Source organism: Dermochelys coriacea, chromosome 7 (assembly GCF_009764565.3).
Source record: "Dermochelys coriacea isolate rDerCor1 chromosome 7, rDerCor1.pri.v4, whole genome shotgun sequence".
NCBI lineage: Eukaryota > Metazoa > Chordata > Testudines > Dermochelyidae > Dermochelys > Dermochelys coriacea.
In genome coordinates this window covers 52,307,847-52,322,315 of record NC_050074.1, presented here as the reverse complement: position 1 = coordinate 52,322,315, position 14,469 = coordinate 52,307,847, and the positions used below count along the sequence as shown (strand labels likewise).

General features: G+C 44.0%; 1 protein-coding gene across 7 annotated transcripts in view; it reads right to left on the bottom strand.

Annotated features, from left to right (window-relative positions):
* The window catches only part of FANCD2 (FA complementation group D2), a 188,564-nt gene that overhangs the window by 91,544 nt on the left and 82,551 nt on the right, over window positions 1-14,469 (bottom strand). For 6 of the 7 annotated variants that reach the window (XM_038409532.2, XM_043518412.1, XM_043518411.1 and 3 more), the window contains 3 exons: window positions 11,984-12,096; window positions 8,456-8,602; window positions 6,996-7,112 (listed from right to left, as the gene is read on the bottom strand). In XM_038409532.2, the coding sequence (XP_038265460.1) occupies window positions 6,996-7,112; window positions 8,456-8,602; window positions 11,984-12,096 (377 nt within the window). The remainder of the gene's footprint in view (window positions 1-6,995; window positions 7,113-8,455; window positions 8,603-11,983; window positions 12,097-14,469) is intronic. The other variant, XM_038409533.2, reaches the window with a different exon arrangement.

Genomic DNA, 14,469 nt, shown 5'->3' with positions numbered 1-14,469 from the left:
GTAATTTGGGCAGGGTTACTTGGGAAGAGTTAAGGGTGCTTAGGGCACATTTTATTTTTTAAGTTTAAAAATGAAATGAGAGTTTCCTCGATTTCCACTCTATATTTTTTTTTTTAATTCCAGCATTCATTTATAGTTGTCTTTCTTGCAGTTACAGTCCTGGAAAGTTTTTCTTATCAAAATTGCAGTTTTGGAAATAAAACGACTCCTGGAATTTCTTTGTTATTATCGACAGGTATTTACACATTTGTTGGACATAAACAAACACATGTCAATGGGAACTGCTAGTTACTAAGCACTTTTGAAACTCAGATCAGAGCTCTAGGTGAACATGGACTCAGAAAGATAACTTTAGACACCTGTGACACAAATGGAGCTGATATGTAACAAGATTATGAATAGGGCTGCGATTCTGTCAATATTCAATCGTCAATCAGGCGATTCTGCCTGATTTTACAGAGGTGATTCTTTTTAGTTTTTCTTCTATTAAAATTCTTCTTTTAAGAAACTGAATGCTTTTTCATTGTTCTTAAGATCCAAGGGTTTGGGTCTGTGGTCACCTATGCAAATTGGTGAGGATTTTTATCAAACCTTCCCCAGGAAAGGGGGTGTAAGATTTGGGAGGATTTTGGGGGGAAAGACATTTCCAAACGGACTCATTCCCAGTAACTGGTGTTAGATTTTGGTGGTGGCAGCGAAAGTTCAAGGGCAAAAGGTAAAATAGTTTGTACCTTGGGGAAGTTTTAACCTAAGCTGGTAAAAGTAAGCTTAGGAGGTTTTCATGCAGGTCCCCACATCTGTACCCTAGCATTCAGAGTGAGGAAGAAACCTTGACAGAGGTCATGAAAGTCATGGAATCCATTACTTCCAGAGACCTCTGTGACTTCAGCCCGCAGTGCCTGGGAGCTGCAGAGTCCCCCTGTTACCCATCGTGGTTAGGAACTGCGCCCCCGCCCCCCTGAGCTCCAAGCGATCATGGGCAGTGGGGCACCCCTGCAGATCCTTACCACTGCAGGCAGTGGGGCCCGTGGGAGCTCCGAACCACTGTGGGCAGCAGCGTCCCCTGGAGCTCTGACCCACCACGAGCAGCAAGGGTGCCCTACTGCTCCAGGCCTCTGTGGGCAGTGGAGGTGCCCTAGAGCTCTGAGCTGCTGTGGGCAGTGGGTGCCCCCGCAGTTCCTGGCTGCCACAGACAGCGAAGCCCCTGGGAGCTCCGAGCCTCTGCAGGGGGTGGAGGGATCCCCATAGCTCCTGGCTATCATGGGTGGTGGGGGATCCCCACAGCTCCTAGCTGCTGCAGGTGGCAGTGGCCCCCAGCGCTTCTAGCCATGGGCAGCGGAGGGACCCTCAGCTCTCACCAAGGGCTTCCCGAGGGCCGTGTGGGGACCCTGCAGCTCCCCATTTTGTCATGCATATTTTTAGTAAAAGGCATGGATCGGTCATGGGCTTCCCTTAATTTTTCTTTATTGCCTGTGACCTGTCCATGACTTTTACTAAAAATATGTGTGACAAAATCTTAGCCTTAATTATGAATACTGGAAGCATTGTTATGTATTAATCAATGACTACTGATGTAATAATGATATAAGCACTTTATATGACCAAGTCAGTGAGGGGAAGTCATTGGGTTATAGGACTTTCCTTTCCTGTGCTGTGAAAAGAACAGGGAGGCAAGGCAACATAATGGCTTCCCATATAAGAACATCCAGATATACACTAGAAAGACAACTGGGTACAGTTGTTAGCATCAAAGATCCTACATCTTGCCTCCAATATGCTGTAAACTTGTTTTTGCAATGCTGGAGCCTACCAGATAAAAGGGCTACAAACCATTAAAGTGTGTGTTGATTTTTACGAAGGTGAGGGAACTTGTCAGAAGCCATCTAGGGGGTCAGGCTGACAAAGAAAGAGAGGCTCTATGGAGGAGTCTAAAGGAATTTAATCTTCCGAGACCCAGGGAATGGCAAGTATTGTGGAAAAGTAAGCATTGCATTTAGGGGGGTTTATTGTTTTTAAGATATGTTTTCTCTGAAATGCTTTTGTTCTAAATAAATGTTACTGTCTGATTGCTGATTACCACTGTCCAGAGTCCTGGTGGGAACGAACTGTAGGCTCGGAGTCCAACTATACATATAAAATGATAGGGTGTAAATTAGCTGTTACACACAAGAAAGAGATCTTGGCGTCATTGTGGATAGTTCTCTGAAAACATCCACATAATGTGTAGCAGCAGTAAAAAAAAGCAAACAATGTTGGGAATCATTAAGAAAGGGATCGATAATAAGACAGAAAATAGCATATTGACTCTATATAAATCCACAGTATGCCCACATCTTGAATACTGCATGCAGATGTGGTCGCCCCGTCTCAAAAAAGATATATTGGAATTGAAAAAAATTCCAAATAAATCTATTAGTCTTTAAGGTGCCACTGGACTCCTTGTTGTTTTTATTGGAATTGGAAAAGGTTCAGAAAAGGGCAATAAAAATGAATAGGGATATGGAACAGCTTCCGTATGAGGGGAGATTAAGACTGGGATTTTTCAGCTTGGAAAAGAGACGACTAAGGGGGGATATGATAGAGGTCTATAAAATCATGACTGGTGTGGAGAAAGTACATAACACTTCCTTATTTACTCCTTCTCATAACAAAAGAACTAGGGGTCACCAAATGAAATTAATAGGCAGCAGGTTTAAAACAAAAAAAAGGAAGTATTTTTGCACACAACACACAGTCAGTCTGTGAAACTCTGCCAGAGGATGTTGTGAAGGCCAAGACTATAATAGGGTTAAAAAAAAAATTAGCTCCATCAATGGAGGGCAAGATGGGCAGGGATGGTGTCCCTAGCCTCTGTTTGCCAGAGGCTGAGAATGGGCAAAAGGGGATAAATCACTTGTTGATTACCTGTTCTGTTCATTCCCTCTGGGGCACCTGGCACTGACAGGCTACTGGGCTAGATGGACCTTTGGTCTGACCCAGTAGGGCCGTTCTTATGTACTTATGTTCTTAAATCAGACCTGCTGAGGTGATCGCTGTTGAGACACAAGAGCCTGCCATCCAGCATCCAATCTGAGAATGGGAGAATTGAGTGATTCCAGTGTGACACCCTGTAGCCCATGTTCACCCCTTTTATATGGTTATGATATATTTTGTACAAATTATGCCTTGTGAGGTATAATTTGAAAACTCAATCTGCTGATTATTATTGTCCTGTTGAAATGTGTGAAGCAACACTATGTGTAAAGTTATATAGCTTGACTGTATGATTGTTACTGAAATATGTGTGTATTACCAGAATTACAACAAACCAATTTCTCAGACACAAAGACACATTAACACACCAGCAAAGTGCTAAAGGGCAATTACCTGCTTAATCAACCATTCACCAGCAGGGGAGGAGATGTAAATTAGTAATTTACATTTCATCTCAAAAACGGTTCAAATCTCATGTACACAGAGGACTGTTTGTCTACACTGTGGAGGGTGGGTAATCCTCAAAGAGGGGAGAAGAGTATAAGAATAGGAAACAGTGACCTCCACGTCACCTCTTCTTTCCATCTCCCATCTCTCTGCTCATGACTAAGGCTACAATTTAGTCACGGAGATTCTGGAAGTCCCAGAAACTGTGACTTCCAGAGATGTCCATGACTTCAGCCTGTGGTGATTGGGAGCAGCAGGGTCGCCCGGTGCCCGGGGGGGCTGGAAGCTGCAGGCTATGGAGGGGGCCCTGAAAGCTCCAAATCACTGCAGGCGATGGTAAAACCCCCAAACTCCTGGCTGCCACAGGCCCCTGGAGCTGTAAGCGGCTGGGGTACCCCGCAGCTCCCAATTGTGGGCAGCAGGGGACCCTGGAGCTCTGACACACAACCTGCAGTGGGGGCCCCCGGAGCTCTTAGCCGCCACGCAACAGGCCCACTGCAGGTGGTGTGGGGACCCGCAGATCCCCATTTTGTCACAGATATTTTTAGCAAAAGTCAGGGACAGGCCATGACTCCCATGAATTTTCCTTTATTGCTCTTGATCTGTCCCTAACTTTTACTAAAAATATCCATGACAAAATCTTAGCCTTACTCATTTCATCAACGAATACCTGAAGAACACAGAACTAAAGTATATGTGTATTGGGGGGGAAGTGGGGCGATTCCCAGACTAGAAGGAAACTCAGCCTGTGAAATGTATTGCAGCATATGGTGAAACAGATCTTTTTGCTTTTAAACCTACTAGCCTCGGTAAAGTTTAGGAATTAATTAGCATTTTTATTTCCTTTGCAACCAATTCTGACTTTTATGCCTTATCACTTGTGATCACTTAAAATCCATCATTCTCTAGTTAATAAACTTGGTTTATTGTTTTATCTAAACTAGCGTATGCTTGGATTGAAATGTTGGGGAATCTCTACTTAGGACAACATGGCTGGTGCATAATCATTAGAGTTGGAATGACAGGTTACTAGGAGCTTGCACTGTTAAGGAGGATACCGAGCAATGCAAGACACATTTCTGGGGAGCAAGGCTGGGACTGGGGAAACAGAGCAAGTGTTGCTCTGTATATAATTCATGGATGGCTGGGCATAGCATTCATGTATTCAGCTAGAGTGATTTTACATACTAATGGTTGTGTGTGCAGAGAGCCTAGAGAAGTTGCTGTTCACCAGCAAAGCAGTGTAAAAGGCATCCCAGATTGCAGAGCTAGATTGCAGAGGCATCCCAGATTGCAGCAGTCCAGATTGCACCCTGAGGAATATCATCCACCCCAGGAGAAGTGGTAGCCTGAGACCTGGAAGGGTGCACTTAGACAGACCAGGTGGGGGTCAAGGGTGCAGTCCATTTGGTAACTATGAAAACCTTGGCATTATGCCAAAAGCTGAGATGGGACTAGCTAAATAAGAGAGAACCCAAAATAGTTGAGAGGAAAAAAAGTCCTCTTCATCCAGATGTCCAGGATTATGTGCAAATGATGCAGCTTGAGAAGGCAGCATCTGGGATTTGTTCAAACTAAGAGGAACCCAGGACAGATCTGGCTCAGTCAGGTGTCCATGCAGGAAAGGGTAGATATGTACTTCCCGCAATGAAGCCTGGCAACATCAGTGCCAGAACCTCTGTGAAGATCTTTAAGGAAGAAAGGCTAGCTGGGTTTAGATATGTAAACACGTGCCCTTTAGACGGAGTGAACAGAATAAATTTGCCCTTGCAGAGGGCCTGAAGGACTGGTCAGGGTGGTTTCCATAAGCAGGTACATCCTCCAATTAGTGCTGTTGATTAACTGGAGTTCTAAGATAGGGCTGAATTCCATACCCCCACCTGCTTCAACTTCATAATGCAACGTGAGTAGAAATCTTGCCTTCGCTCCAACCAAGAGAATGTGACAATGATCTGTATGGCCAGAGCGCTGGGATCTTTGTGACAAGGTGGAGGAAAGGGGACAAGTCTACAACCTGGAAGGCCAAGGGGTGGGACAAAAGAATGAATTCAAAAGTGTAAAGTTTTCTTATTATTTCTAGATAATACAAGCCTTTGTGAAGCAGGGATTCCTTCTGCCAAACAGTTCTGCAATAGGGAAGGATGGAGGCTGGTCTGGCACGCCTCCAGAAACCATTTACTGAAGAAGAGACTCCAGTAGAGACGTATGGGGAGGACTCATTTCCTGCTTGAATCTTTCTTGCTTCCTTACAAAAAGAAATTTTCCTCCAAACAGAAGCCGCTGCTCCAGCAAACAACTTATTATTATTATTTGTTCTATGGTAGAGTCTAGAGGCCCCAGCTGAGACTATGGCCCATTGTGCTAGGTGCTGTACAAAATGTAGTGTCTCAGACCCTGTCCCAAAGCGTTTACAGACTAGACAAAGGTTGGGAGAAAGGAAGGATTATTAGCCCCATGTGACAGATGGAGAGGCGAGTCACAGAGGGATGATGTCCCATGCCGGAGCTGGGAACTGAACTTAGCTCTCCTAAGTCTCAACCCAGTGCCTGAGTCTCAGCACAAGGCCAGTCTGCCTCTCCAAAGACGGTGCTACAGCTGGTAAACAGAAGAAAGGCACAATGGAAAAGGAGTGTAGTTTTCATTCTCGTCATACTCCAAAACAACTGGACTCAAAACTTTCAACGACAAAATATTCACCATCAGGCAGACCTGAAAAATATCATCCCTAAAAAATGCAAGTCTGAGACAGTTATGAGAACGTGAAAAGGGAAATGCTCAGGTAGCCTCGACTTGGGGTGTCACTAACACTTCTAAGTAACATAGCTCAGCACATCCTGATGAATGGGACCCCCAGGCAGGTGGGCTGGAGAAGCAGACACATTCCAGGGAAAAGCCAGCTCCCCACACCAGAGCAATTTTGTAGCCAGCAGAGGAGACACAGAAGCAGCCTCAGCAGGTTCCTAGGGACACTGACACGAACGATGCTCCAAGTCCTTTTCATCCCGTCCCTTACAGTCTCTTCACCTCAGGCTCACTCCAGCTACCCTTCATCCTTTCCTCCCCTCCCTCTTCTCCTGCAGCCCTTCCCATCTATGTCCTCTCTCCATTCCTGTGTCTTTCTGTTTAGCAAATCCCCTGCTAACAAAACTTAAACCACAACATTAAAAACAAAAAACAATTAAAAATGGCAGCACTCTAATGCCCTTTGCTGCTCAGCCCTCGGCTCACACTGCTGACATGTTCTATCCCTTTGCCTCACCCTGTGTCAGTCTTGCTATTTAGATCGTAAGCTTTTGGGGCAGGGACTGTCTACTACTCTGTTTGTACAGCGCCCAGTACAATGGGCTCTGACTTTAGCCATTTCCTAGGCACTACTGTAATAAGCCTAAGTATATGGGAAGCACTTTCCAATTCAGCCCTGAGTAGAGAGCTTATGTAACGCCTATGCACCACTGGTATCCCCAGACTCAATCTAGCACAGATGCCTTGTTCAGGCTCTCTACCTGAGGAGGAATTTCACTCTCGGTGCCTCTAGCTAGTAAACACTTTGCCCCACCTCTCCCTTTTGCACATACCTTTAAGAAAGGGGCTCTCTTTGCAGCGGGTGGTATCAGTATGTGCTCCAGCTTTTGGCAAAGATCATCCAGAAGGAACACAAGCTCTGCTGGCCCTAACTGTACAATTTCTCTGGCCTAAAATTTCAAGGAAGAAAATAGTTCAGTATGTTCATCTCCATTAACCATCCTCAAAAGTAGGCACACAGGATCTTGGGTTATACATAGGATGGAGTACCTAAACTTGGCAATTTAGGGGAACGCTGATCCACAAAATTCCCCATTACACATTGGACAGCTGTGGCAGCTATATGCTGTGTGTATATAGGACCAACTGAACAGGACCAACTGACCTGGCATATCTCCAAGAGACAGTCTAACAAGTTTAAGGCCTATGAATTCTGACCCTGAATCTGTTGGGAAAGACCTGAAAGTAATTTAATCAAAGTCATGCTACAGGACTACCCAATGCATGCTGGGCTCTTGTCTGAACTTTGTTTTGAGACTCCTGTCAATTCCCTCATTTTTCAGCTAAGATGGTTTGCATTAGAAGAGCTAATGGAAAACTGTGGAAGGATGGCTGTGAACAGCCTCGGACTTTTCCATGGACTGAGAAATATAAATCCCAGTGACACAAAATCAACTCTGTTTGTCTTTACTCTAGTCAGTTTTTGTGTATGTCCTTTTCTATGCCTTCTTTTATTTTTCAATCCAAGTTATGGGTGTTGGGACTATCAAACCTGAAGGTCCTGGTTTCTCAGGTATTACCATAATACCCTAACTGGTCCTGGACTTGGTTCTACCTACTCATCTGATGTTGGTTACTGCACTGCAGATGAGGGGCAAAACTCCATGCAGCAGTGAGAATGCACCTCCAGTCCAGTCTTTCCCATCTGCCCTTTCATGGACATGAGATTTTGCCTGCCCAAGGAAAGAGTCTTCTCTCTTTTTCTTCTCATGTACCCTGTCTGTGTGTGTCCTGTCTGGTTGGGAAAGTGACTGGAGCGAACATGATGTTCTGACAGTAGCTGAGAATGGTTTGGTTGTGACATGAGTGATGTGCCATCACTAAAACATGTGGTCTGTGACTTGCAATCCCCATTAGCTCCAAAGGGTTTAATACATCCCATGTGGTTACTAAGAGAGATCAAAGCCTGAGACTGATCAAAGCTGAAAGAGCCTCAAGATGGAGCACCAGCTGGAGGTGCACAAGTAACATCTATTTGCCACAGCTATAGTGTTACTATCTGTCCTAGGATTTCTAAGGCACCTGTCTTCTCCTGTGTGTATGTAGATTCCTTCCCTGAAGCAGCATACTGATTTTCTGCAGTTGGGCATGGGCCATGATGAGATTGGATTTTCTCCATTTTACTTAAGCAGAGAAGGCTAAGTCTTCCAAACCCTCGGTGAGAATGAACCAGTTACAGCTCTGCAGCAGCCTTCTGGCCCCCCTTGGTACAAGTTTACTCTGTTACACTTACCTCTGTTTGCATCTCCGAGTCCAAAATAGATTTGGTCAGCAACCCACAGTGCAGGATGGTGAACACCTCAAGGTCTAGCTCTCGGAAGAATGCACGGTAACTCTGCAGCTGCACGAAAGGGATCCCTGACTTTTTTTCAGTGGTGTCCTGAAATGAAAAAGGCAATGTCAATAGCAGAATAAAGCCAATGGTCACATCTGTGCTCTGATAAAGAATACTGCATGTAAAAAATTTTGGTCCTACAATACAGGACCCTACATCATTTGGTACGTGTGAAAACTGCCAAGGGTTTTCCCTTGAATGCATGATTTTCTCCAACACAAACCAACTCCCCTCTGCTCCCCCTAAACCATCTCAGCTCAATAAAGACACTTCTCCCACATTCCGTCTTCCACATTTTTTCCCAGGTTGAGCAACAGGAAAGTCTTCTTGGTAGCGAAGGCGTGGAATTGTCTCCTAAGGAAGTGGTGAAATCACCACCACTTTGGACTGAATAAAGCACTAGAAAATTCGCTAAAGAGCCCAATCCTACCTTCACCCCAGGAAGGTTGACAAGATGATCTAAAAGTTTTGACATCTCCAGATTCCAGGAATCTATGGTAAGAGCAAAACTCACAGTGCACTCGATGAAAGACCATATTGTGTGACAAGTGATGTGAAAGGGGAGGAAGACTGTTTAGGAAATGATTAGGTCTTAGATATGAGTGTCAGACTCGAATGAACAATACTGGACATCCTATGTATCAAACAAGAAAATTTCACTCTTCAATGCTGGAATATCTTCCACCAGAACCTGAGGCATCCGAATCTAAGGCCAGACACTCTCTTTGATTAATCAAAGAGATCTGATCTTAACAATAACAAGTCTAAAAGATAAAAAAGGCACTTATCTAGCTAAGGATCTGAGAATCATAGAATATCAGGGTTGGAAGGGAGCAGAGGAGGTCATCTAGTCCAACCCCCTGCTCAAAGCAGGACCAATCCCCAACTAAATCTTTGGACTTTGTCAAGCCTGACCTTAAAAACCTCTAAGAAAGGAGATTCCACCATCCCCCAAGGTAACCCATTCCAGTGCTTCACCACCCTCCTAGGGAAAAAGTTGTTCCTAATATCCAACCTAAACCTCGCCCACTGCAACTTGAGACCATTACTCCTTGTTCTGTCATCTGCTACCACTGAGAACATTCTAGATCCATCCTCTTTGGAAACCCCTTTCAGGTAGTTGAAAGCAGCTATCAAATATCAAATGGGTATAAACTGGCCACCAGGAAGTTTAGACTTGAAATCAGACGAAGGTTTTTAACCATCAGAGGAGTGAAGTTTTGGAATAGCCATCCAAAGGAAGCAGTGGGAGCAAAAGATCTATCTGGTTTTAAGATTCTACTCGATAAGTTTATGGAGGAGATGGTATGATGGGATAATGGGATTTTGGTAAGTAATTGATCTTTAAATATTCAGGGTAAATAGGCCAAATCCCCTGAGATGGGATATTAGATGGATGGGATCTGAGTTACTATAGAAAATTCTTTCCTGGGTATCTGGCTGGTGAATCTTGCCCATATGCTCAGGGTTTAGCTGATTGCCATATTTGGGGTCGGGAAGGAATTTTCCTCCAGGGCACATTGGAGAGGCCCTGGAGGTTTTTCACCTTCCTCTGTAGCATGGGGCATGGTTGACTTGAGGGAGGCTTCTCTGCTCCTTGAAGTCTTTGAACCATGATTTAAGGACTTCAATAGCTCAGACATGGGTGAGGTTTTTCATAGGAGTGGGTGGGTGAGATTCTGTGGCCTGCGCTGTGCAGGAGGTCGGACTAGATGATCAGAATGGTCCCTTCTGACCTTAGTATCTATGAATCTATAAATCCCGCTTCATTCTTTTCTTCTGCAGACTAAATAATCCCATTTCCCTCAGCCTCTTCTCATAAGTCATGTGCTCCAGCCCCCTAATCATTTTTGTTGCCCTCCACTAGACTCTTTCCAATTTGTCCACATCCTTCTTGTAGTGTGGGGCCCAAAACTGGACACACTACTCCAAATGAGGCCTCACCAATGCCGAATAGAGGGGAATGATCATGTCCCTCGATCTGCTGGTAATGCTCCTACTTATACAGCCCAAAATGCCGTTAGCCTTCTTGGCAACAAGGGCATGCTGTTGACTCATATCCAGCTTCTCGTCCACTGTAACCCCTCGGTCCTTTTCTGCAGAACTGCTGCCTAGCCACTCAATCCCTACTCTGTAGCAGTGCATGGGATTCTTCTGTCCAAAAGTGCGGGACTCTGCACTTGTCCTTGTTGAACCTCATCAGATTTCTTTTTGGCTCAATCTTCTAATTTGTCTAGGTCCCTCTGTATCCTATCTATCACTCCTCCCAGTTTAGTGTAATTTGCAAACTTGCTGAGGGTGCAGTACACACCATCCTCCAGATCATTAATGAAGATATTGAACAAAACCGGCCCCAAGACTGACCCTTGGGGCACTCCACTTGATACCAGCTGCCAACTAGACATGGAGCCGTTGATCACTACCCGTTGAGCCTGATGATCTAGCCAGCTTTCCATCCACCTTGTAGTCCATTCATCCAGCCCATAATTCTTTAACTTGCTGGCAAGAATACTGTGGGAGACCGTATCAAAAGCTTTGCTAAAGTCCAGAAATAACATGTCCACTGCTTTCCCCTCATCCAAAGAGCCAGTTATCTTGTCATAGAAGGCAATTAGGTTAGTCAGGCATGACTTGCCCTTGATGAATCATGCTGACTGTTCCTGATCACTTTCCTCTCCTCTAAGTGCTTCAGAATTGATTCCTTGAGGACATGCTCCATGATTTTTCCAGGGACAGGTGAGGCTGACTGGCCTGTAGTTCCCCGGATTCTCCTTCTTCCTTTTTTTAAAGATGGGCACTACATTAGTCTTTTTCCAGTCATCCAGGACCTCCCCTGATCGCCATGAGTTTTCAAAAGATAATGGCCAATGGCTGTGCAATCACATCCACTAACTCCTTTAGTACCCTCGGATGCAGTGCATCTTGCCCCATGGACTTGTGTTTGTCCAGCTTTTCTAAATAGTCCTGAACCATTTCTTTCTCCACACAGGGCTGGTCACCTCCTCCCCATGCTGTGCTGCCCAAAGCAGTAGTCTGGAAGCTGACCTTGTTCGTGAAGACAGAGGCAAAAAAAGCACTGAGTATATTAAAAATCCGAAGAGGTTCACGTTCTTTTGCTGCTGTGGTTGGAAGGAATTGAGGTGGAAACAGCCATGCACCCTTCGATAGCCACACCTTTAGAATCTGCTCAAACACTACCAAGGTTCCACTGTCTCAGCTACACTGGTCAGTGCATCACAAGAGCAGAAATATGCAGAGGACACTCAAACAAGAACCGACTTTCCAAGCTCAGATGTGAGGATCATGTCAGAAAGCAGCACTGAGCTCTTGAACTGAGATTTCTATCACTGTTAAGAGTTCCTCTCCTCGCTTTCTGTTTTACACACTGCTTTCTTATCCCCCACAAGCCCCTTTTACCAATAGTACCTTCTCTAGCTGGGTGGTCTCAGCTTCGGACTGATTTCCCTCAGGATTCTCCTCCATTTGTGACTGGTCTGCAGAGGAGTCTTTGCTGCCTTCAGATTTTTGTTTTTTTCCTGCTGGAAGAGAAACAGTTTTACAAACATAGCCCATGCCAAACCCGAGCCTCTGCGAGGGGTCAGCCAGGCTACAGATAGGGGAATGCTCATGCTGTAATCTAGTGAGATTTAGGAAAGCAGCTGACAAAGCACTACATAAAGACTATATTGGAGATAGCCAGGGTCACAGCCTGAAATTGCAGAGCCCAGGACATTTGGGGTCCCTTCCCCAACCACTTTTTTTTTTTCCTTAAACTAGTTTACTTAATTGGGCCCCATGTTTTTACTATTATCTACATATATTATAATGCAGTGCTATAAATCAATAGAAATGCCCTCACCTATAATACTGGGTTCAGGACTAGTCACCCTATCTGCAGAAGGAGAAAGGGTTCAGAGAAAGGTGATGAGAATAATTAGGAACTTAGTAAAATTCTCATCTACACAGAAACTCAAAAGATTGGGACTGTCACCTTAGAGAGGTCAAGATAAAAGTATTTTATGTTTGTACAGCACCTAGCACAATGGAGTCCTGGTCCATGACTAGGGCTCCTACGTGCTATGGTAATACAAATAATAATAATAAGTCCATACAATAATGCATGGTTGTGACATGCTATACCTCAAAGTAGCATCCTGTAATCCCCATATTCATGATTGGTATATGGTTGTGATATTTCAGACAAAGTGTGCCTTGCAAGTCATTATATGAAAGCTCATGATCCGCTGAAAACCACTGTTCTGTCAAAATATGTATATTGTTAGTGTGTATAAGATTTGCTATATGGTTGTTATTAAACTATGTTATGAGTTTGGGAGATGCCCACTGCTAGCTCTCCAGTGACTAAAGGGTGGTGACCCATACCCAGGCGGGAGTTAAATGACCATTGATCAATAGGGGAACTGTAAACAAGGGATTTACAATTCTGTAAAAGATAATTTGTAAGCATCACACAATAAGAATTGCTCAACTCTATGACTCAGTTGCACAAGCACCACACAATGGGAGATTGCTCAACTCTGTGACTCAGCAAGGCCAACTAGGACGTGTCTGGGACATGAACTGAGAGTATAAAATAAGCGACAGTGGCATGGCATCATGATTCCACCTCTCTCCTGCCCCACCTACACCGAAGGCAACAAGAATGCCAGGAAGACAAAGACTCTGAACTGAGGAGACTGTCCCAAGCGGAGAAGGAAATTCAGCCTGTGTATTAAGAACTGTAACCTGCCTCCAACATCCGGTCAGGTTAGAAAAGCTGTTTGATTCAAATCTTGCTTAGTCTATAAGTTTAGGATTTAGAATGAGTGTTTACTTATTATTTTCATAGGTAAATATCTCTGACCTTTATGCCTATCACTTAAAAGCTCTCTTTTTGTAGTTAATAAACTTATTTTAATGTTTTATTCTTACCAGTGGGTTTGTGTAAATAGCATGGGGAATCTGCTCAGGTTACAAAGGCTGGTGCACGTCCACTATCCTTTGACTAAGTGGTGAACTAATTAATGAGCTTGTGCTGTTCAAGAAAAGGTCTTGAGGAGTGTAAGATGGTACATTCCTGGTGTTTAAGGCTGGGAATATTTGCTGGTGTTTCCCTGTGTATAGTTCATGAGTGCCTTGGAGAGCATTCGTGCAAGATAACAGCGCCTGGAAGGATTTGCTGTTTGTCACTGACAAACCATTGTGAGAGAAAATCCAGACTGAAGAGTAAGGGGAGCACAGCAGTCCCACAATTTCAGGTTGTATCCAAGGGATCCTATCACAATGGTCTAGAGAGGTTAGATGGGAAGCTTCTATTCTCCCTGTCTCTTACCACAAAAACAAGGGGACATTCAGTGAAATCAAAAAGGAGCAAATTCAAAACTAACAAATGAAAATACTTTTTCACACAATGTTTGATGTGGACTCTGTGATGCTGTATGGAATATGGGAGACACTTTATGATATTGTTGATACCAATATTATAAAATTACAAGAAATCCGACAGATATGCCATGTACGGTATCTGTGAAAATGTTATGATTTGCCAAATATAATGATCTTTTTTATATATTTGTATCACTTTTATATTGTGACAGGTTTCAGAGTAGCAGCCATGTTAGTCTTTATTAGCAAAAAGAAAAGGAGTACTTGTGGCACCTTAGAGACTAAAATTTATTTGAGCATAATTTATGTGACAAATTTGTTAGTCTCTAAGGTGCCAAAAATACTCCTTTTCTTTTTATATTGTGAGTTATAGATATGTATGATATATCTGTGTTTCAAAACTTATGCTGTGTTTCTTGGTGACACCCCCAGACAGATTGGCATCACTGCTTAACCTGTTTGATGGCCCATTAAGGGTCTTCAGCTACATAATGAACCCATTGAAAAAGCTAGGGACTACACTTTAT